Below are 24,900 nucleotides of genomic sequence, written 5' to 3' on the forward strand. Positions count from 1 at the left end.
ATGTTTAGTTGAAGCCATTAATTAAAACCACACTAACTCTAGATGTGTTTGTAATGCTTATTAAAGGCATTAATTTATGTTGGTTAATTGGAACTTGGATGTTAATTAGTATTTATGTTGGTTGATGAACCTACCAAAGGCATGTGTTTCATTATTGGAGCACGTATATTGTTTATGAAATTATTTGAAATTGTTGTTCTTGATCGCACGACAGATCTAATGCTTGGCTTCAGAGCATTAGTCACCCCATAAATTATTTTTTCTCTTTTAAAAAATATTTATGTGATTCATCCTCTCATAAATTACTAATGTGTTGTGTACATGTAGTTTAGTAATTAGAATTCCATTTTCTTATTGTAGAGACTTGGATTCAAATCCTGACTTTACACATTATGTATTTTACGTTTGAAGTTTCTTCGTTAGAGATCATTTTTTTCAGTGAAGAAAATCGCCTCTCTTGTCTTATCTCTCGCGCTAACCTCGCCTGTTTAGTTGATTCATATGAAAGATCAAATTAACTGCATCGACAACATTTTGTATTGAGGATTACAAATCAGTGAATACAGAGCGGAAACACTCACGAAAGATAGTACCTCGTTGGATGGAGTGCGTAACTGCGTATCCTCTAAGATATCTGAATTTTTGCATGATCAACGTGTACGGCCAGTATTATATATTAATGCTTTCATGTTCATGGAGAACGTATTTTAACGGTTGAGATTCTCCTGACGAACACTCAAAGTTTGAGATATCTAAGAGGCTGCGAATTCAATCGGATGGGCCATTAAAAAAAGAGAAATTTAGATATAAATCCATCATAACTTCATAAACTATATATTTATCCATCAAAACTTTAAATTTAGTTATTTCAATTTTCAAAATCAACGATGTTATTTATATCCCCATTTTATGATTTAATCAATTAAAAACACTAATCTGTGCTGATAAAAAATAAAATAATATTTTTGCCCCTTATTTCTTTCTTCTCTTTGCATGAACCAAGCATCCGATTGTAAGATCTCTGATAGCCTCCTACATCAGTGGTTTTGGAATTTTGCAAATTTTCATTACACAGCTCCCAAAATTCCATGACTTGTGATTAATTTGTCTCCATTTTGGCTGCCAAAATTGTCATGCCCTTCTCTTACTCTTCCATTGTTGTTGGCTTCTCCTTAGCATGTGTATTCGTTGCAAATATTTCTTGCAGAAATTACAAAACTTATTTTGTTTATTGATGGTTGTAAGTTTACAATTTAAATTATGTACATTCGTGGTATATAAGTTTGTTAATAATGCAGTTTATATCATGTTAATTAATTATTATCAAATTTATGTGTTGTGTTTATGTTTTATTTATGTGATTGAATGAATTATATTTATGGCTAGCCCCAATATCGATCAACAACACCTACCCAAAACAAGTATCCAATCATCGACATCTTCAACACCGGTTATTCAAACAAAACAGCTATTATATTTATGTTTAAAAGGATCTGGTGTTGAATAATACAAACAGAAGCGGTTCAAATGTATATCGTGGGAAGTGGTGGAGATCGAGGAGCCACGAGAGAGAAGAAGAAAGATGAGATTGTTATTTCTGACTGATGTGTCTTCTAAAAAATTTAATTGAATTTCATGGATACATGATGATGTTGAAATTAAACTGACAATTATTCCAGAACAGTTGTAATATCTCAATTTCAATCTAATTTTATGGATACAGATGTGTGCTTTAATGTCTCAAATCAATTTTGATCTATGACAAAAAAAAAAAAGCTGCCCACCGAACTGTCTGGCATGATAAAACTCTTCTCTAAATTATCATGTAGATAATAAGAACAGCCCACATGTACTATTATTGTATTAATTGTAAATTCAAAATCATAGGCGCTTCTAAAATGATTTTTTTTCTTTCTAGCATATGGTAAATTTAATTAGTCAAACAGGAAGAGAATTAAAACTTTGCAACAATTCCAAATGAATATCAATTTTACTGAGAAAACCAAAAGGTTTGCCTAATTAATATTTGGAAGATTGCTATTAAGTTTTCCTCCAAAAAAAACAAAAAAACAAAAAAGAAGTTTGCTAACAAGTACATTTTTGAAGAATGAAGAATATCGTAAGATGCTTTGATCTATACCCCTGCCATTGCAGCAAAGCTTGCATATGATATAGAAAACTTTATCCAATTGAAAGAAGAAGAAAAATGCATAGGGTATATTCTGTAAAGAAGAAATAGGGCTATCCTTAGTATCACCAAATACTACAGCTCCAATTGTGTATCTTTTGTTAAGAATCTCCAACAGATCACCAGCTAATGTTAATCAAATCTTGCATACGTCTCAACTGCATCTGTCCTTCTGCTCGTTGCAAGAAAAATCTAGTTTCAGATATTAGAAGAAAAGGTAATTATTAGATAAATAGCGAAGGACTTTGGCTATAATCAATGTTATTAAAACCAGACCGGACATTGATCCAGTGAAGCTTCAATTAAGTCAACGTTTTACTGGTCAGACTGGTCAGTTCAACTGCTGATTTTTTCAAACAATTGAATTTAATATTTAATTGCTATCTCCTATCTTGCTGAACAAAATTCATTGCATAAATAATCCACACAATAATATTTATATGTTTGATTCAATTCAGATTAATGCACAGTGAGTTTTTTTATATTATATAAATCATCATAATACTAATTTTCTTAATTGTTTTAAGTTCAGATCGTGCATACATCAGATCTTACAAGCACAATATTTGAAGCCAACATTATATTTATTGTTGATTACAAAATATTAAAGACAATATTATATTCATATGATCAAATTTTTATGCTTGTATATAAAATTAAAAACAAATAGAAATAACTTATACTTGATAATAAATATTACATAATAAAAATAAACAAGTTTGAGAATAAAGATAAAATAAATATTTTTTATTGAAAAAGGAACTTATACTTGATAGATAAAAAGAGGAATTAATATTTTCTGAAATATAAAAAAAAACAGCTTTCAGATTTCTTTTTATAATATATAAAAAATAATCACTTGCTTATAAATGATATTATTAGCATAAGTAATCCACGTTATATTTGATCTTAAAGTTAAAACTCAAAAGAATAAATTAATAAATCATTTTCTCGAAACTCAAGAGTCCAATTGGACCAATAAAATCTCAGTTCCTGCTTCAAAAAATTTAACACACCTTTAAGTTAATTGGCTCCGGAAGTTCCTTCTTTCCCTTCATATCAACGAATTTCCTCCACCGATTTAGATCCAAACCAGAAACCTAGGTGAATATGTTTTGAATAGGCTTTTTCGTCAGAATGATTAATTTGGCAATATTTTAACAAAACTCGGCCGTTTAAATCGGTTTTTACCAGTCCAAAAGCTTAAACGATCATTCATAAGAACCAAACCGGATATTTTACTGGGTCCGGTCCGATTCTGATAACACTGATTATAATTAATTACAACTGTACAAGTAACATAAGAAGGAAATAATGACCATTGAAAAAAAATAACCAAAAAGATATTAAATCATCCGATACAGAATTAAAGTATATTGGAAGTGTCAGCATTAAGCTATAGTGGGGAATATTTAAAGCATTACCTTAACAGGAGATTCACAGATATATATTCCATTGATGTTTCTTAGTTTCAAACATTCTTCAGTTATCACGGTTTGGCTGCTTGCTGGTAGTGATTGAATGCATGGGAAACTGATGCACATTGACTCGAGAGAAGGGAAAAGATCAAAAGGAAATGACAGAAGATTTTTACAGCCCCTGATATCGACCAAGTAGATAGAGGTAAGGAGCTGCCAAGAAACTTCGTGTTCTTCAGTAAAAGTAGAAACTTCCAAGCGAAAATATTGAAGGGAACTGAGATGCTTGCAGATAGGCAAGGTTAAAAGGGCAAGAGAGTCGCCTACAATTGTTCCTAGGGACAAGGAGAATTCTGGTTCAGTCCTTTCTATTTCTTTTAATTCAGATTCCCAAGCTGCAACAAAACCAGGGCATTCGCGAAATAACAATCTTTCTAGGTTGATCCAGGACTTTAGACCTTTCATTGAGCTCAGTGTTTTGCAAGATATAATTTTGAGGATCTTCAAACTGACCAAATGCTCTCCAAATGTAAGGGAAGTCAGTGATTGACAACCCTTTATAACCAAGTTCTCCAAGGCCACACAATAATGCAAGTCCAATGATTCCAAACTGGAGATGTTCGATATTACTAGAGTACGCAGAGAGGTAAGTTCATTGAAAAGCAATAGTTCACTCACCTTAAGGTTCGAACTCTGATCCAGCATCAGACTTAACTTTTGCCTTGTCCTCTCATAAACCATTGATTCAATATTTGCTAAATTTTCAATTGATATAAAAGAAAGTAGAGAACTGCATGGAAGAGGTGGTGGTCGTAAAATTAGTGGACACTCAAAAATTACGAGTCTCTCTAGAGAAGGAAACCTCTCCAAAACCTCAGATTTAACACATCCTGAGAGAGGAAAATCTAGTAATTTTTTGCATTTATTAATTTTGAGTATTTTGAGGCATGGAAACAGTTGAATTTGGTCATTCCACACCCATTTTTCGAGATATGGCAGATTTATGTCCAACTCTTCCAACGATGGGAATTTCATGCCTTGATGAGTACCATAGCACTTAGGTCCAATTTCCCTCACAGCCAATCCACTCAGCTTCAAATACTTGAGAAACTCTAACTCCCCTATAGGTGGAAGCAGATCCCATGCTTTACAATTCATTAGAGTTAGAGATTCAAGAAACATGAGAGAGGGCTCCAACCATGTGGGAGAAGCCACACCACCATATCCATTTATTTCAAGCAATTTGAGGTTGGTATTTGGTTTAAGGCCCTCCAGGACATTTTCGTTCTCTTGTTCACCATATTTCCAATTTAAATACAAGGCATCAAGCTTCTCTTTCTCTGCTAGTCTAGCCTTGCTTGCCTCTGCCATAGATTTTACGTTCTCAAGATTCCGTATGTGGAGTGATCCTCGAATATCCTTAAGAGAGCCCAATTGTTCTATCTCAAAGCCAATCTTTTGTTGAACATCAAATTGTTTCAGCTTTTGGAGAGAGGTTAGTTTCCCTACATGCCGTATCTTAGAGTGAATGTTGTTTCCTTTAACAATAAAATGCCGTAAGCTAACAAGGTCACTAAAATTATTTGGCAACTCATTCAGCAGCTGCCCATTTGCAATTTCAAGCACTTGTAGGTGATATAACCTACATATTTCTGTTGGAAGGGTCTTGCAAGTGTTAAAATTCGGAATAAGTAATATTAGATACCGGAGGCTTACAAAATTATGTTGTTCTACCCAGGACTGTAGATTTAATCTCACTGCACGGAGAAATTTTGTTTTTTTTAGCAGGTCCGAATTATTTTGAAAAATACTTGAAGTAAACGCATCCCAACTAATTATTGTGCTTAGATTCTCTCCTTCCAAAAACGACAATGCCCTCACTATTGCGTCTTCAACTTCAGCCCTTTTCATACCATGAAACATCGACAAATGACGTATGGTAGGTGAAATTTGTCTAGGTTTGGGACCATTAATGGTTAAAGATTCTTTGAAGGCAACAATATGTGCCAAATCATGAATTAAGTCATGAAATGTATAATGCACTTTATCACCATATCTTGATTGTATGGTTTGGAAGAAACCACGGTCGAACATATCATTGAAGTAAGCCCTCCCAATATCCTCTATCCTTTTGCCTTCAGATCTTACATCAAGAAAACCTTGAGCCATCCATAGATATATCAACCTCTTACATGTAAAAGGGTGATCCTCTGGAAAAATAGCACAATATGAGAAACACCTTTGAAGATGAAAGGGCATTTGCTCATAACTTAACCTGAGTGCTGGCATAATATCATTTGGTCCACTCTGAGATTTCCACTCTTCGCTATCCTTGATTTCAATCCAATATCTCACATCAAGGTTTTTTTTTAACAGAGCACTTACAGTTTTTGCTGCCAGTGGGTTACCCTTCAACTTATTGGCAATTCGTTGTCCGATATTTCTTAACCTCTGATTTCCTCCAAAGTTTGGATCATTGAATATACATGTACTAAAGAATGATAAAAATGCATCCTTATCTAGACCTTGCAAATAAATATCTCTTGCATTGACCATTTTGGCAACAGATTTGTTTCTAGTCGTCACTAAGATTATGCTCCCTTTCACCATGCAACAATTTAATGGAGCTACCATTAAATGCCATTGACTCTCATCATGCTCTTCCCACATGTCATCCAAAACAAGTAGGAATCTCCTGGAGACCAATTCGTCCTTAAGTTTATTTTGGAGCGTATCAAGGATAGTGAGTTCGTCATATCTGTTGCCACATGCACATTCTAGCATATCGCGTGTAAGTCGGTCAATATCAAACCGAGTAGACACACAAATCCATAATCTAATCTCAAAATAGCTCTGAACTTTTGGATCATTGAAAACTAGTCGAGCAAGGGTAGTCTTCCCCACACCACCACTACCAACTATTGCTAGAACAGGGACCTTTCCAACTATTGTAGATTCTTCATTTGTTAATAAGTTCATTAGTTGGTCACGCTCTTGATCTCTCCCAAAAACAATAGGTTCAATGAGAAATGATGATGTTTGCCGTAAGTTTGTTCCTTCAGTTTGACTTACTTCAGTATTCTGGGCAGTTATAACTAGTGCTTCTCTTTTCAAAGCCTTGCGTACTTCCTCCTCAGATTTCTGCAACTGCTCAGCTAACTCATTCATCCTTCGGGACAGATTAATTCTAGAAGAGAAGATTTTGGGCAGCGCTACTAGCACATCTCGTGCAGAGTGAAAAGACATCCCTTTCACATTTGAAAGGATGGAACGGCTTGCGAGCTGAAAGCTAGAAGAAGAAGAGGATGCAACTGATGATTTACTGCTGTAGTTTACACTCTCCTGGGTACCTGTTGAAAAAATTATACCAAATATAGAAATTAATTGAATCGTAGTCTGTGACCGTATAATAATGGAATTGACATCTAGCATAACTTCTGAGACGTAATATACTAATTATTGGATAATAACTAATGAGACATGTTAAGGACATATTGGAGATGTCTATTTCTGCAATAAATGGACAACACATCACTTCTTCTCCAACTTCCACAAAGGATTATTCCTCGTCTACCCAGGTTACGCACTCATTTTAAACCAGAGCTTTTTCTCTCCTTATTTGTTGGTTTAACCATAGTTAATGTAAATCATAGTTAGCTTCAGGGTTAGCCTTTGTTAGCTTTTCTACATATTCATGAATCGGTAATCGCGATGTACTCAAGGATGAATGAACAAACCTAATTCTTAAATTCTCTCCTCTCAAAGTTTACAAATCAAGACAACACTATATTTTCATGCTGGATTGTTCTTGTGGAGTGTTTACTGCATTCTTGATTGTAATTACGAGATGAATCTATAATGTTTTCATGATTGCATCATCTCCACATGTTTATGAAACAACACAATTGCAATAACTAAAGTACGTAAAAGTAACATAGCATGGATGGAGGGCCCCTGGGCATTGTGCAAGACAAAAATAGAAGAGTTTTATCTAATCTAAACAAACCTGTGCAATTACTTATGAATAGAACCAAAATGGGAATACAACAATGGTCCACGAATTGTTAATGGTCGGTTACAAGTAGAGTCAGATGAACTGCCGCAACAATATGCAAAGTTCTATAGCTCGTGGCTTGCGGTCCTATGTGCACTCTAATCTATCTAGCGATGTAGTATTTAGGAAATAGGTTTGAAGCATGGTCTGCAAACTCGGTCGAGTCAGACCGGAATCGGCCAAGTTGAATCGGAATCGGACCAGACCAAACCGAGTTTTGACCGAGTTATGTGGATGGGCGAGTTTTGCGGTGAAAATCGACATAATCGGTGAAATTGGACCGGAATCGGCTGACTTTTTGTCCAAATCAGACCAATTGTCACAATTTGGAGGCGATTTTCTCCGAGATGAGCCAATTTTGCTTTTTGTTCATGGCTGGTCGAAGGAACTTGGGATTGGGGAGGAAGATAGGTGAGACTCTGAAGAGAAGAAGGTTAAGTATTATAAAATAATAAATAAATATGGTGTTATATTGTTTTAGGTTAAGAATATAGTTTGATTCATAGTGAATCATGTCCGGCCGGCTGAATTTTCTTTTATTCAGAAATTATTTTCGCTATTAATTTGAAATAAATTATAGGTGCATGTCAGCATGTGACATGAAATGAACTGTGGCCATCTAGTATTTTTTTTTTGTTGTAGTTAGCAATTCTCACATGAATTAATCAAATGTTTAATTTACATTGATGCATATCCATCTTTCTACAAAAGAATCACATCAGTAAAAAAAATAAAATAAAAAAATAACACACAAATATAACAATTAACGTTTTGAAATAATTGGTCAGAAAAGGAACTATATTAAAGTGAGAGTATACATATAAAAATTACAATATTAGTAAATTAACTATATTCAAGTTTAAGTAAATAAAAGAGACATTACATTGAGTTGTTTAATAATAATAATAATAATAATAATAATAATAATAATAATAATAATAATAATAATAATAATAATAATAATAATAATAAAAATAATAAAAATAATAATAATAATAATAATAATAATAATAATAATAATAATAATAAATATGGAGGTTTTTGCTTTACTTTTTTTTCAATTGGCCGATTTTAAATGTTTATATATTAATATATTATCCTTTTTGTAAGATGTGGTCTTATCATTATTTTTGGAATAATTGTCTATTTGCAATTTTTCTCCACATTTTTAATACAAAGAATAACGAGCTGATCTAGCCAGTTCGATATAGTTTATGACAGTAAAATAGTGTGTTTTGATTGTCATACTTGTATTATATTATATTATATTATATTAGAGGTCATATGAGTATAATCTTTTGCCTCAACATAATTTTTGACAATTTAATTTTTTACCATTTTTTTCTACAAAATAAACTTCCGCCAGAAAAATCTGAGTTTTTATTTTGATCTGATTCGACTGATTCTAACCGATTTACCCGATTCCAATCCACGGTCAAGGAACCGATCCCAATTCCGATTCCAATTTTGCGAACCATGGTTAGAAGAGGACTTTTTCGGATTACTGATACTTGTAAATATTTTTCAATCAATACAATTGTTAATTGACTCTTAGCCGCTTATATACCTTCAGATAAAAAAAAGTCAATGACATGTAGATTTTAATTAGTTGAATTTTATATATTTCATTTCAATCAAGAAAAAGCATATATCTTCAATAATGACTGTTTATATATGAAAGAACAATAACTTTTCTCTGGTACCTGTCTGATGAACCTCATCCTCCAGCCGGTAGTAGTCTAATTCGTCAAGCAAGTTTTCAGCTCGATACGCGAGTTGCTGAAGGTTCTCAACCAACTTCTCCAGGAACCTATTGTTGGTACGAAGTCCGCGGGCACTGGTAAGCAGAGCACTAAGCTGCAGCAGCTGGTCGTTGAGGGTTTTGAACTCGTTTCCAAGGCCGATGCGCTTTGCCCATGCTTCCAACAACGCAGTTACATCCTTGTTGAGAAGAGTACTCATCAGCCAGCCGATTGCCGCAATTGACAAAGGATCCATGCTACTCTGGTATCAAACAGGAGAATACAAGTATGAAAGTTATTAACTGGAAGAAATGAGAGACAGAGGCTTCAAGAGAAAGATAAGAGCTTGTTCAACAAACTACTGCTACCTACGGGTTGGCTGTAACTATTTTTTTAAAGCGGGTCGTGTAGTTTACTAAGACTTGTGTTGTATTAGAAGTTCATCTTATGTCAGCAGGGACTAACATATATAGTAACATAGCAACATGACAGCTGGTTTATATATACTCAGAAGTGCAAAGACATAGTCAATGGATTGTTATACTCAGAAGTGCAAAGTAGGGGTGTCAACTGGTATGATACGGGTCGGGTGGAGATATTTTCATACCCGCCCGTTATGATAACGAAAAAAAATCTTTATCCTTATCCGTATTTTCGAATACGGTACGGGTCGGTAAACGGATAAAAATGTGCCATTAACATTTCGATTTGTGTTTTCGATAAAATATTTTTTTAAATAAGAAATAAAGTAATAATTAATACAAAAACTTTATTGTATCATGTAACATCTTCGTACAAATATATATCTATATATATAATTTTTTTTTAAATTATCTTATACCAAAACGGGTAAGATAACGAAAAAAATCATTACTCTTACCCTTACCCGATTAGCTAACGGAAAAAAATCTTACCCTTACCAAATTCAGACCCGACCCATTAGTATATTGTATGAGTCTTATTGGGTCGGGTTAGGTGGCTCTGGTCGTGAGAAGTAATTAACAGTTTGGAAGAAACAACCAGGAAATTTAGACCAAAGGGAAGGAAAATAAGGAACAAAAAATAATTAAAATATGTCTGTTTTTCTAAGTCAACTTTTACAAACAGCTCCTTATTATACACAAATAAATTATCCCCAAAATTTCCTTTCTCATTTATTCTTTCATTCCTCACCTCATTTACAAGTCAACTCTCCATTACAGATGGCCTTTACAGCCACAAACAACCGTACCGACATCACGAAACTCTCCAAGGTCGCCAGCGGATCGTACCGGTACGAAATCGACTTCTCACAACTCGAAAAGATCAACACCGGCGAGTATATCACCTCTCCATCCTTCCGTGCCGGTGGCCATGAATGGTCCATAACATGCTATCCTCTTGGAAACAAGGAGATTGCAAATGAAGTGTACCTATCTCTTTTCCTTGATCTCCGTACCGACTCAAAGGATGTTAGTGCAATCTTCGACTTCAATTTGTTAGACAAAAACGGCCGGCCTTCCGCCACTCAGTCAAACCGGACTTGTCATGTTTTCGAGAAATCCGGGTACGGGTGGGGTTGGCCAAGATTTGTAAAAGTCGAGGATTTGAAGGGGTCACATGTAATAGATGAACATTTTGTTATTGTTTGCACTATTACAGTTCTAAGTGCTTCTCCTTGCCCTGTCACGGTACCTTCATCGGATTTGCACTTGCATTTCGGTAAACTGTTAGAAGATAAAGAGACGTCTGATGTTATTTTCGATGTAAATGGTGAGTTTTTTCATGCACATAGGCTCGTGTTAGCGACTCGTTCGCCGGTTTTCAAAGCAGAACTGTATGGTATGATGCATGAGCATAATTCGACGGAGATAAAAATTTATGACATGGAGCCTCTCGTGTTTAAGTCGTTGCTTCATTTTATATACACAGACTCGTTGCCCAATGATAATCATGGAGATGATGATGATGATGATGATGATGATGATTTGAGTTTGATCACGGATGATATTTTGATGACTCAGCATTTGCTCGTAGCCGCTGACCGGTATGCATTAGATAGACTTAAGTCAATTTGTGAAGCGAAACTGTACAAAACTGTTACTGTTGAGACAGTTGCAACCACTTTAGCAATCGCCGAGCAGCATAACTGTCGTCAATTAAAGGAGGTTTGTATTGAATTTACTGCGGTACCAGGAAATTATACCAGAATCGCATCAATGGACGGATATGATCATCTAAAACTATGCTGTCCTCTGATAATCGAAGAAATCCAGCATAAACTCAATGGAATCTCAATTGACGAGATCCGGTGTGAAGAATCTGGTACAGAATCCCCGTGCCAATCAGTTGAACCAATTTAATTGTTCATAAGATTTTTATTAGTTATTTTTTCTGATAGTTTGTTTTGCTTTCTGATAGTTCTTTTTTCTGAGAAAATGTATAATGTATACTGTAACAATTCATAATAAAAACCAGTACAGTAAAACAAATTAAGAGAAAATCTGTATCAGTATTTTCATGCAACTGTCCACTGTAAATTTCTTTTTGGTGTTTTTCCATGGATTATAGTTGTTGATTTTTTGAATGTTAAATCTGAAACACTAATTTGATAAAAGATAAAATCGCCTGAGGCCTGGTATAAACCCAGTTTCAAAATTTTCAGCACATCAGCCCGTTAACAAACAACCCCAAGAGGCCGAGTCCATTCCTCAGAGATAACTCAAATTTTGAGATTAGATCTAGACTCCTGGATCAATCCGGTTGATTCAATAATCGTGCCAAAGTACATCGAACTGTCTGCATTTAAAGACATAATTTGAGTTACCTTAGGTGTTAAGAATTCATCGGACCCACAAAATCATCAAAAATAAAAAAAAATAAAAAAAGTAAAAGGACAAGAGAAGAGGGACAAAAAGGATTTGGTTTCCCTATAGGAACACAAATTTTGAGTTTAGATCCGAACCGTTCACTCAGATTTAACACGAATATTAAAGTGATCCCATGCATTTCATATTTGATCGAACGCTCTGAATCTAAGCTCAACTTTTGGGTTACTTAACGAGATTCGGACCCAAAACAGGTCCATTCCTGATTCTTTACTGCCATCACAGCTCACAACTGGAGAAACCCATTGACTCTTCGCCATGTTCAGCCTTCGAATCCACTCCATTGACTCCTCCGTCTCCTCCGCCACCTCCACCGCCACCGCCGGAGATTCCGCCTCCACCTCGGCTTCCGATTCTTTCGATGCCGGACCTAGCACCGCCACCTCACCACGAAACCCTAACCCTAATCAAAGGTTCAAGATTGTTCGTGGTATTGTTCATCTATATCGCAATCTTTCTCCTTCCCCAGCTGCTGCCTCCTACGCCACCGCCGTAGCCTCATCCTCCTCCTCCGCCTCCACTGCTCTTCCCTCCAATGATTCTTTTCTCCCTGTAATGCATTACTGTCACTAGTATTTGGATAAAATTATTACTGTATCTAGAAATTGGTGTTTATTTTTATATTTATATTTGAATGCATACAGGCGATGCGAGGGAAGCTTCTCTTTGTGCTGGCCATTGCTAATGCTCTATCGCCAGATGATTTTGTTTGGGTTTGTGATTCCTACATTCAACGTGCCTCTAGCATCACCTTTATTAGGTGCTTATTGAATATTGTTAGTGCCGTGCCAGTACGAATTACTTCAGAGCAGTGCTTAATATCTAATATAATTAATTTTTTTTTATACTTAATAGGAATGATAGCATGGAGGATCGATATAGTGTGTTAATTGAGTTTGATGATCAGATGGCCACTGATCGGTTCTATCTCGAACTTAATGGTTGGAGATTCCCTTCTTCAGATGTTGTAAGTTTTTTTTTTTTGTTTGGTGTGAGAAAAATGTAAAATTTTCAATTTAAAAGTGTTTGTTATATCACAAAACATCTGATAACTATAGCAACAGTGATTGGTTTTCTGTACTGGTATCTGGTATTACCTTTGTCAATAGAAAGGAATCTTGTGGACATTCATTTCTTTTGCTATGATGAAATTCAATCTGTTTCTAAACATAGGTTTAAATATTTGTAGGGAGAAGTATGTCATGTGTTTTTCTTAGTCTCGGCTGAGTTTACTCAATCTTTAGAGATTGAGACTACGCCTCCAGTTGGTTCTACCGAGCTTCCGTCTTGTCCCATTTGTTTAGGTAAGTGATACAATATTTCCTCCCTTAGGCACGACCATATCTGTTACTGGCATTCCCATGGTCCTGGTTCCTGGTTGATATAATGTAATTAATATATGAGGATTTTAAAAATTTTCATTTTTTGTGCATCCATCATGCATCCCCTTTTTAATTTTTTAATAACAAAATTTTTAAAATATATGTCTAGATAAAACCGTTAGATGTGATCTATATTATTTTCTCTACATTCACATAAATAATTATCACTTTCCGGTTTTATTTTTATACGAATCAATAATTTAAAAATTAACTTTGAGAATTTGTCCATATTTTGCAAGATCTTGATACTGATCAAAACAAACTCAATATGTCGTAATATTTTATATGTGCATAGAGAAAACGATATAGATCAAATCTAGTGTTTTATTTTGACTTTTGAATTTAATTTTTAATTTATTAATGTTGAAAAAATGAAGGCAAGAGGGAGTCACAAAAAATGGAGGCATTTGAACCCTCTAAATATATATTAATTTTTTATTCTTATTTAAGGAAAAAGCTTGAAATAATTACATTTCTTGAGACTTGATTTTGTCTAATACATGATTTTTCTGATATGTAATGACACAGAGAGGCTAGATCAAGATATCAGTGGGATTGTAGCTACAACCTGTGACCACTCTTTTCAGTGCTCATGTGTGTCAAAATGGGTTAACTCTTCATGCCCAGTAATTTTTGTTTCCCTTCTTTTTGCTATCTTTATTATGGATTTCACTGAAGGCCTTGTTATCAGAAAAAAAATAAAAACAGCATTTCTTTTCTTACTGAGCAATTTTTTGTTTTTTCATTTTTAGGTGTGTCACCTCTGTCAGAACCTCTCAGCAAAACCTACATGCTCAATTTGTGAGACAAATGAAAATCTCTGGATCTGTTTAATCTGTGGTTTTGTTGGGTGCGGAAGGTATTCTGAATTTTTATTCGATCTAAACTTAGTGCAAAGTGACTTGATAAGACGTGATCAACAATATTATATGAACTGTACCATTTCGATAATCAGGTAACATTGAGACTCGTTATCTACTATCTTAAAAACAGTCTTGAAGATCATACCTTTTGTTGTTGTTTGCAAATACCCCTAAAATATACCGTGTAGTTTTCTATGACATGCTTTGATGATTCTTATTATTCAATCACTTCACTAGTATAGCCCGAATGAGCGCACACGGCAGTAATATAAAGAAAAAGAAAAAAAGTAGGAAAAATCTGCAACAAGTACATAGATTTGTTGCATAGTTTATTATGATATAATCTGAAATTAAAGGTTATGCTTTATGAGTACGGTTAAAATGCCCCATTGTTTTTGTGCACCAATCCAGCCTCATATCCTTATTATGAAAAAAACAATAATTTTGTACCTATTTGAAAATTAGTAAAAAAGTTCCAAAAAATATAAAAATTGGCCTCCAAGCACATTTTAATACGGAGATCATGTTGAGCGGTTCGGGTCGACTGTTTGGAATTTGAAAACGAAGATAAGAATGTGAGGCATAATTGGAGCATTTTAACCCTACTCATTCTTTATTTCGTCTAAGTTCTAATAACCACCAAGTTTTGTTCTCATGGGTGCAGATACAAAGAAGGGCATGCCTTCAAACACTGGAAGAACACACAGCACTGCTACTCATTAGACCTCGAGACGCACCGGGTTTGGGACTATGTCGGTGACAACTACGTGCACCGGTTAAATCAATCCAAGGGTGGCGACAAGCTCAATAAATTGCAGTCCAAGATGGAGTACGGTGACAGTTATGACAATTGTGTTTGCAGCGAGGATTCTGGCTTCATTGGAGCTATTCTGAATAGCAAAATTGATGCAGTATGAGAGTATTATGTTAGAATGCATTTTTTTTGCTTGTATCCGTGGATTTTCATTTTTATTACCCAAATTGACCTAATTTAAGTTTGAAATCTGGACAAAGAAGGCCATTATTTTTGTCCAAATTGACTTGATTTTAAGTTTGAAATGCCTCATGTCTTTCATGCCTCACATCCTTATCTCCATTTTCAGCGTCCAAAAAGTAGATCCAAACCGCTCAACATGATCTCCATATTAAAATGTGCTTGGAAACCAAATTCTATTTTTTTGGAAATATTTTAGTATTTTTTTTAGATGGGTACAAAATCACTGTTTCTATCTATCTAAAAAAATAGCATAAAATTTTCAAAAAAAATATGAAATTTGAAAATAGAGATGAAGTATGTGAGGCACGATGAGGCATGAAAGATACGAGACATTTTAACCCTCCTGTATTTTAGAATGAACTTTTTTTGCTTGGTTCTGTGGATTTTCATTTTGGCCCAAATTGACTTGATTTAAGTTTGAAATCGGGATCAATCAAGCCATTATATCTTTTAGATTTGGGACTGTAGTTTTTTTTTTTGACAAATGTAGCACGTGATTCATTACAGATCGTGGAAGAGTACAATGCTCTTTTAGCAAGCCAACTCGAAACTCAAAGACAGGTACTGTTTTATTCCTTTAAGATTTTGGGTGTTGTTTTTTTAGTTGATTTAACAGTTGCTTTATTGGAAGGATTATAGGGGTATGGTCACCAGATCACTTCAATTCAACCTTCTTTTACTAAATTTCTGGTATTTAAATGAATTGAGGTTTTTAAAATTAGTTGGGCTGTAGTCGTAATATTTGCAGCGAAAGAAGACACTAATTTAGAGAGCCCAATTTGATAGGCTGTTGGTTTTTAAAAAATTTCTTTATTTTTTGCAGTATTATGAAAAGTTGCTTATAGAGGCAAATAACCAAAAGGAACACTTCTCTAATTCTGTGGAAAGCGGAGTGAGCATGAAGCTACATGAGATTCAGCAAAAGATAGAAAATGTAAATAAAGAAAATAAGGAGCTAGCAAATGTAAGCAAAATTTGATCTGGTCCTTCATATAATTTAAAAGATCCCTTTGTTTTGCTAATTTCTCTCCTTGAATTATTTTTTTAATACTGAATGCTTGTTTTTGTTTTCAGATGAATAATGATCTAACAAAGAATCAGAATATATGGCGTGAAAAACTCAAGGAAATTGAAGAGAGGTACTTGGTTCCTAGTTTATGCAAGCCATGTAAAAAAACAACAATAAAAAATATAATACTTGCTATATTGTTTTGATGAATGCCATTTATTTCTGACATCGTTAGTAATAGTGGATTGTTTGTGTTCTTCTAAAGGGAAAAAGAAACGTTGAAGTCGAAGGATTACATGATTCGAGACCTTGAAGAGCAGGTATGTTATACCTCCTTTGCTAAGTAAACCCACATTATGTTCAAGAACTAATCCAACATTTCAAAGTAAACTAACAATATAAACATGATAAACCCTAGTTATGCAAGCTATGTAAAAACTATTGAATTCATGTAACTGTGCCTAACTAGTGTCGTTGGTTTCTTTAATTATGTACTGTGTTTATGCTATGTAATTGCTTTGAGTGCTCTGTTTTTATTTAAAGATCCCATGTTTCTCGATGAAGGAGAACAAATTTGTTGTGCAAAATATTGTTGCAGATTTTTTTCTCTATTCACAAAGTAATATCCAGCATTTCTCACAGAAATGGCTGCATTAAACCTTTTATGCTGATCCAATTAAGAAATAATTAAAGCTTTGGCCAAAATCGACAAATAATTAGCATAATATCCATTTTGTATTACATTAGCTTTGTGGTGGTGGATTGTAATTTGTAGAGTATCTCAAGAAGTTTATGAGTGAGGCTATGGTATGGATCAATATCTTCATTTTCAAAGTTCAAATAGTCCATCTGAACTGATTTTACATTTTATAGAATTTTTTTACTTTTTTTTCAGATAGGTAGAAAATCACTACTTTTGAATGGTCTAGAATTTTTAGATCAAGTGATTTTATACCCATCTGAAAAAATAGCAAAAAAATTATAAAAAATGTAAAACTTGTTCCATAAGTACATTTTCATATGGAGTTCATGTTGAATGGTACAGATCGGCTGTTGGGACCTTGAAACCGGAAATATTGATCCATAGTACGGACCAATCTGTGCTATGCATAGTACAGGTTCTATTTGCAATGAGGGGAAAATATTGTATCCCCTACCAGCAAACCATGCTAATTATCAAGTTGGATCAATTTTTTTTTTCACCCAATTTCCAAGCATAAATTTCTTACGAGAAATCATTTGTTGGCTATACAGTTACGAGATTTCACAGTGTGCATTGAGGCTCAAAAGACAATTGGTAAGATGACAGGTGCAGATGAAATTAAGGGTGGCATGCTATTGCCGGTTCCTTCGCCTCCTACCAAAGATAAAAGGTCTTCAAGGACAACTAAGAGAAGAAATTAAAACACCATTTTTTCTCTTCTTTAACATATTACTTGTTTCTTTTGGAGGAATGAATATATTGTACAGAAGTTACTAGAAAGGCATACAGAAGTGATAATTAAGTAGTGCGGTTGCGATAGCAGTGTCTCTGTTTATAGATAATGTTGTGTTATGGATTTCTATATTCGTCAGAAATATACTCTGCTTGTGCTAGTTGTTATATGCCGCATAAAGCTAGGTTTTCTTAAGTTCACCAAACAAGTTGCGATCAAGTTGAACATGTCTTTTTCTATTTCTATTTCTTTTACTTGTTTTTTTTTTTTTGAGAAGAAGAGTTGTGAGTTGAATGTATTGTACAGATGCTACTAGAAAAGGCATGCAGGAAGTTGTGATAAATAAATAATGTGGTTGTGGTAGCAGTGTCTTCAGAAAAATATTTACCTGCTTGTTTCTTATATGCACCAAAAGTAGGGTTTTCTCAAGTTCACCAAAACAAATTACTGAGTTGAACATGTTTTTTTCTTTTTTCTTTTACTTTATTTTTGAGATGAAGGGTTGAGGCCATTGTTTATGCCCTGTCCTAAGCTGGGTCTAAAGTCTTAACCACATTTTCTTTAGCAAGGTTTGGAGAAGCATTTGACCATCTATATTTGTATGACATAAATGCTCTCAATGTGCTTAATACTGTTGAATTATTGGAAAATTAAACCATTTATTATGACCCACTGCACAGTTTGAAGTGTATACATCTTGAATTGATATGTTAATTCTATTGAATTCATTATATATAGTATCAAAATTTTAAATATGAAAATCTACGTGTTCATTTTGGCGCAGTAGTCTTTCGTTACTTTTTTTAACTTTCTGTTTTATCAAATTATCATGATCTACTTTAAACCAAGGTTCTAAATAGTGATTATAGCGGTATAGCGGAAGTTATCATACATAACGATTTTTCATTTTCAAATTTTATATTCTATATTTCTACTAATTATCAACATAATCAATATTAGAGAATTGAGGTAACAACTAAATGACAACTAATCTAAGTCTATATTTTTTTTTATCAATTACGCAAATAAAAAGAGAAAAAAAAAAATCTAAAAAGTAACATTATTTAATAGTTCATACTTCATAGTATTACATATTATAATAGATGAAGAGCAATTAATTTTATAAGGTAAATGAAGTCAATATACATATTTAAACATTTTATATATTATAATAATAATAAGCAAAATCAGCTTTCAATTTAAACGAATGATAATAATTTTACAAATGAATACTATACGAAGAGCAATCAAAATGAAGAATTAATATTTGAATATTTCTAGATATAGAATAAGAGAATAAATAACAAATAAAAACATAAGCATGTAGTTTGATTTAGCATACTTATCGTAGAATACCATATAGCATTAGAAATAAGAATAGAAGTACAGAAGCCCATATAAATTGCAAAATAAAAGCTCATGTAGCATAGCGGTAGCTATAGCGCGTCGCTCATAGCAGTAATAGCAGTCGTAGCTAAGTTAATGCACTTTTATCTCATAGCTTAGCGTTTATGGTCCGAAAAAGCTATAGTGATATTATAGCTAGCTATTTAGAACACTACTTTAAACTCTTGATCAGACTGTACTGTACCCATCAAATTCAAGATGTACGAAATTGAGGTATGAGTTATATTAACAAATAAATAAACTAAATTGGAAATTATAAAGAAAATAATTATTATTTAGCATTTTTAATTAAGGAAAACCATACTTTCTGCCATTACTCGTATAAATATTTCTTGGTGCAAAGTTGGAAAAATAATTAGTTTATAGATTGATCCATCTTAATTTAATTCTAGTTTCTTTGAAGAATGTTGCCTAAAATTTGACCATTTTAATTTTAGTAAAATCTATAAACGATAGTTATTATTAAGTTATCACTACTATTTAATTACATACAAACACTAGTAGAGTGTTGCAAAGACTCTCAATTGAAGAGTGTTGCCACTACTTACTTTTTTTTGTCATCTACAGACACTACTTGAGTGTTGCAAAATAAGTGTTGTATTAGGGTTGCAACTACCCTCATTTCTTACCATCTGAGACACTACTAGAGTGCTACAAAGACCTTCAATTAGAGTGTTGTTTTAGAATTGCAACTACCATATTCTATTGCCATCTAACGACACTATTAGAGTGTTGCAAAGATTTTCAATTGAAGTGTTGTATTAGAGTTGCAACTACTATCTTTTGTTGCCATCTTGAGACACTACTAGAGTATTGGAAAGACATTCAATTGAAGAGTTGTATTAGGATTGCGACCACCATCTTCTATTGCCATTCGGAGATACTACTAGTGTGCCTCAGAGACCTTTAATTGGAGTGTTGTATTAGGGTTACAACAACCCTCTTCGGTTGTCATCCAGAGACAAACGTTTTTCAAACGTTATAACGTTTGTAACTTGAATTTTGAATTTGATACAGTTGTACTTAACGTTCTGATATTCCTAAAACGTTACAACGTTTCAAGTTGATTCTGTACAGCTGTGATTCATCAGTTCTGTCAGTCCTAAAACGTTACAATGTTTGTAAAACGTTACAACATTTCAAGTTGATTTTGTATAGCTGTGCTTCATCAGTTCTAAAATGTTACAACGTTTTAAGCTGTTTCTGACAGACCTAAAACGTTACAACATTTTACAAACGTTACTAACGTTTGATCCCTGTGTAAACAGCCTCAAACGTACTTTACCAAGCTTTTGATTTTACAATTTGTATTCTTGATAACTGTCTTCATGATTTCTTCAGTCCAAGTATTCCATAATGCAATTCCATTTGACTTGAACCTACATATCTTTCAAAAATAAAAGAAATCATAAAATTCAATAATTGTATGTTTTGTAAATTAGTCAAATAGACGAAAAAAATTATTGCTCAAACAACAGTAGTTGCAACCCTAATACAACACTCCAATTGAAGGTCTTTGCAGCACACTAGTAGTTTCTCCAAATGACAAGAGAAGAGAATGGCCGCAACCCAAGTACGACAGTCCAATTGAAGGTCTTTCCAGTCCTCTAGTGGTATCTCCTGATGGCAACAGAAGAGGATAGTTGAAACTCTAATACAACACTCTAATAGATAGTCTTTGTAACACTTTAGTAGTGTCTTTAGATGGCAAGAGATGAGAGTAGTTGCAACTCTAATATAGTAGTTCAATTGAAGGTGTTTGCAATACACTAGTAGTGTCTTCAAATGAAAAAAGAAGAGGGTAGTTGCAAATCTAATAAAACACTCCAATAAAAAGTCTTTGCTACACTATAGTAGTGTCTCTAGATAGCAAGAAAAGTTGGTAGTTGCAACCATATGACAATTCAATTGAAGGTCTTTGCGGCACACTAGTAATGTCTAATATGGCAATCTAACTTGAGTGACTTGAGTCTCTGTATAATTAGTCAAAGGTAATTCAAGTTACTCAAAAGTTTTTATTTCTTAGAATGTGCAAAAATGGAATTAGATCTCTGTCCTTGTAATGCCTATTAAAGGCATTAATTAGGTTAGTTGTATGTTTGTATGCATGTGTTTCATTATTGGAACACATTAATTGTTTATGAAATTATTTGAATTGTTGTTCTTGATTGCAGGAGGGACCAACAGCTTGGGAATATAGCGGTTCAAAGGATTTGTGTTTGTTGGCTGACGTTATGTTTTTGTTTAAGAACAATCAGTGATGGTTCTTATCAAAGAACCGTCACTGATGAGTCATCTTCATTAATGCCAGTGATGTGAGTTCAGCTAAGAGAGAGGAAGAATGCTTTGGGATTTCCAATAACGAAGAAAGGGCGATGAAGAGAGGAGACGTTATGTTTTTTCTTTTATTTTAATTTGTTGTCTCCGTTTGTCTCATCAAGTGACCTTAATCGGCATGACTCCTAAATCATATCCAATGGTTCACACAGTAACAACACTTAGGGTGAAATTCTGTTAGAAACATATTAGTCGTACTTTATATATGTATGTATGACTGACACCCCATGAGTGCAGGAGCAACTAAAGTCAATAAAGTTACTCAACCTTTATACCTCATTTTTCAAAAGTTACCGTTATGTTTCCAACAGCTCTTTGTACATCACAGCTATAAAAAGCCCACTGTAAAAATCAGCAATATACAGAATTCATTTCTTAATTCACTGTCTCATTTATTTCCATCACTATTCCGCAAAAGCAACATGGTATCAGAGCACTGATCCATCAATAAAACAAACAAGAGTCTCAAAGAGGCCACCAAAGAACTGTGCAGAAAATACTGACACAGTCACCCAAAAACAATCTCCAAAGACTGTTTCAATTCAGCACCCATATCAGAAAAAACTGAGTTTCATCAATATGTCTCAACAATTTGATAATTCCAAACTCACATCTATAACCCTCAACGGCAGCAAAAACTACATCCCATGGTCCAGATCAGTAACCATAGGTATCAGTGGCAGAGGCAAACTGGGCTTTGTCACTGGTACTAAGAAAAAACCAGTGGCAGCTAAACCACTGGAGCCAACTGCCGAAGAAGAAGAAAAAATTGAGGAATGGCAACAGACAGACCACATGGTCATGACTTGGATAATCAACACAATGGAGCCCCAAATTGCCCAACCATTCATGTATGCCAACTCATCAAAAGAGGTATGGGAGAAAGTAGAAAAACGATTCGGGCAACAACGTAATTTTGCTCATATATTCAACCTCAAGCAAGAATTAGCACAAATCAAGCAAACAACCCAGACAAATTCACAACTGGTAACTGAAATCACCACAAAATGGGAGGAACTCAAAATATATCTCCCACCAACAGATGATCCCGATGAAATACAAAAAAGAGCCGATCAAGATCTAATATTTACTTATCTGGGGTGCCTTGATTCGAGTTTTGAAGCAATCCAGTCACAAATTCTTCTCACAACCGAAATGCCATCATTTGATGAAGTAGTGGCAACAATTGATCGAGAGGAATCTAGACGACTCCTAATGAACCCGCAAGAACCCCAAGCCTCTGAAAACAAAGCCTTCAAAGCACAAGCTCAACCCATTCAAAACCCTAGAACGGAGATGAGAGGAGATCCAGCCCTCAGGTGCGATCACTGTAAGAAAGAAGAACATCGGCGGGAGGGATGCTGGTTCCTCTACCCTCATCTCCGACCTAATCGCAGGGGGAACGGGGGTTTCAACAAAGGGGGAGAGAAGAGACAATGGGAAGGTCGTGATAAGAAGAAGGAGAAGAGGGGATTTGTGGCATCGGCGACTCAATTTGAGTCGGGCTCGAGTCAGGGGAACGGGTCTAACCAAACCGATTCAACCACATCTACTTCGGATCCTATGAGGCAGCTGCTTGAGTCTCTATCTATGCTGCTAAAGAATAATAGCAAAAATTCTGGTATGGCAACACATTTAACCTATAATTTAAATTCAATAGATTGGATTTTAGACTCGGGTGCAACTGACCACATGACCGGTAATAAAACCTTGTTAAATAACTTTGAGGAATGCACAAATGACAAGTTTGTGACCGTGGCAAATGGTGAAAAAATGCAAATAAAAGGAATAGGTACAATTAATATTTTTTCCAAAGAACTACCAAATGTGTTATATCTAGAAAATTGTTCATCAAACTTGTTATCCATTAGTAAAATCACAACCGAATTGGAATGTGAAGCTATTTTTACATCTAAGAGTGTGATTTTTCAGGAATGGATAACCAAGAGAGTGATTGGTAAAGGAGTTTTAGAGAATGGACTTTATATGTTGAGTCAAGAAAAAATTAATCTAAGTGCCAAGAGACAAGAAGATTTAAGCACTCTTTGGCATAGACGAATTGGGCATCCTTCCGACAAAATCTTAAAATGTATTTTTAATTTTTCAAAGGTAGATTGTAGCAATTATGAGTGAAAAACCTTTTGAATTAATTCACTCGGATGTATAGGGACCGGCACCCATAGAATCATTTAATGGTAACAAATATTTTGTTCTCTTTATTGATGATTTTACTCGCACAACTTGGTTGTACTTAATGAAAAATAAAAGTGAAGTTTTTTCACATTTTCAAGAATTTTACAATTTCGTAGAAAATCAATTTAATGCAAAAATTAAAATATTTAGAACCGACAATGGAACGGAATTTGTAAATCAAAATTTTTCAAATTTCTTTAGACAAAAAGGAATTTTGCATCAAACTACTTGTGTATATACACCCGAACAAAATGGAGTGTCGGAAAGGAAAAATCGTCATCTTCTAGAGATGACACGAGTTTTATTATTTCAAAATAATGTTCCTAAAAAGTTTTGGTCGGATGCCGTTCTTACCTCAACATATCTAATAAATAGATTACCAAGTGCTATACTTGAGTATAAAAGTCCATTAGAACTCCTTTATCAAAGAAAAATCAAGATAAACCATTTGAGAGTATTTGGTTGTACTTGTTTCGTACACAAACAAAGACAAGATAAATTGGATCATACGTCAATTAAAACAATTTTTTGGGATACTCATCACAAAAAAAGGGTTATAAATGCTATGATCCAATTAATCACAAGTTTTATATCTCTAGAGATGTGACCTTTTTCGAAAATGAACCATATTATAAAAATAGTGAAAAAGAAATCAACATTCAAGAACCACAAAAATTATCCATAATTCCACAAATCGAATTCTTGGAGAAAGATAGACCCCAAATTGAAAATGAAAGTGAGATAGAAGAAACCTCACAAAATGAGACCAATGAGGAAAATATGGAGAGAACTAATGAAGAGGAAACTCTACTACGAAGATCAACAAGGACCATACAACCGTCAACAAGGTTAATTAAGAGACTTTGTAACATACAAGGTACAATATCCTATTGAGAATTTTATTTCTTATGATGGAATTTCAATTCCACATAAATTATTTCTCACCTCTATTTGTAAAGAACCCGAACCAAATAATTACCTTGAGGCCGTAAAAAATCCTATTTGGA

General features: G+C 34.1%; 2 protein-coding genes and 1 pseudogene across 2 annotated transcripts; 2 read left to right on the forward strand and 1 right to left on the reverse strand.

Annotated features, from left to right (window-relative positions):
* Positions 1–2,310: 2,310 nt before the first annotated feature.
* Positions 2,311–9,712, reverse strand: LOC144545956 (putative disease resistance protein RGA4). The gene is made up of 3 exons (XM_078294504.1): positions 9,364–9,712; positions 3,613–6,956; positions 2,311–2,380 (listed from the first exon to the last, which is right to left on the reverse strand). Exons 1-3 carry the CDS (start codon positions 9,656–9,658, stop codon positions 2,321–2,323), a joined length of 3,699 nt encoding a protein of 1,232 aa, XP_078150630.1. The 5' UTR covers positions 9,659–9,712; the 3' UTR covers positions 2,311–2,320.
* Positions 9,713–10,569: 857 nt separating this feature from the next.
* On the forward strand, positions 10,570–11,993 carry LOC144545915 (BTB/POZ and MATH domain-containing protein 1 pseudogene; annotated as a pseudogene).
* A 466-nt stretch (positions 11,994–12,459) lies between these two features.
* BRIZ1 (zinc finger (ubiquitin-hydrolase) domain-containing protein) lies at positions 12,460–18,123 on the forward strand. Its single transcript, XM_078294438.1, has 12 exons — positions 12,460–12,821; positions 12,914–13,029; positions 13,125–13,236; positions 13,459–13,573; positions 14,180–14,277; positions 14,404–14,510; positions 15,179–15,425; positions 16,019–16,072; positions 16,335–16,475; positions 16,586–16,650; positions 16,786–16,840; positions 17,775–18,123. The coding sequence occupies exons 1-12, from the start codon at positions 12,528–12,530 to the stop codon at positions 17,922–17,924; spliced, it is 1,554 nt and encodes a 517-aa protein (XP_078150564.1). The 5' UTR covers positions 12,460–12,527; the 3' UTR covers positions 17,925–18,123.
* Positions 18,124–24,900: the final 6,777 nt, after the last annotated feature.

The sequence above is a fragment of the Carex rostrata genome, chromosome 28, assembly GCF_964058835.1.
Source record: "Carex rostrata chromosome 28, lpCarRost1.2, whole genome shotgun sequence".
In the NCBI taxonomy this organism is placed as follows: domain Eukaryota; kingdom Viridiplantae; phylum Streptophyta; class Magnoliopsida; order Poales; family Cyperaceae; genus Carex; species Carex rostrata.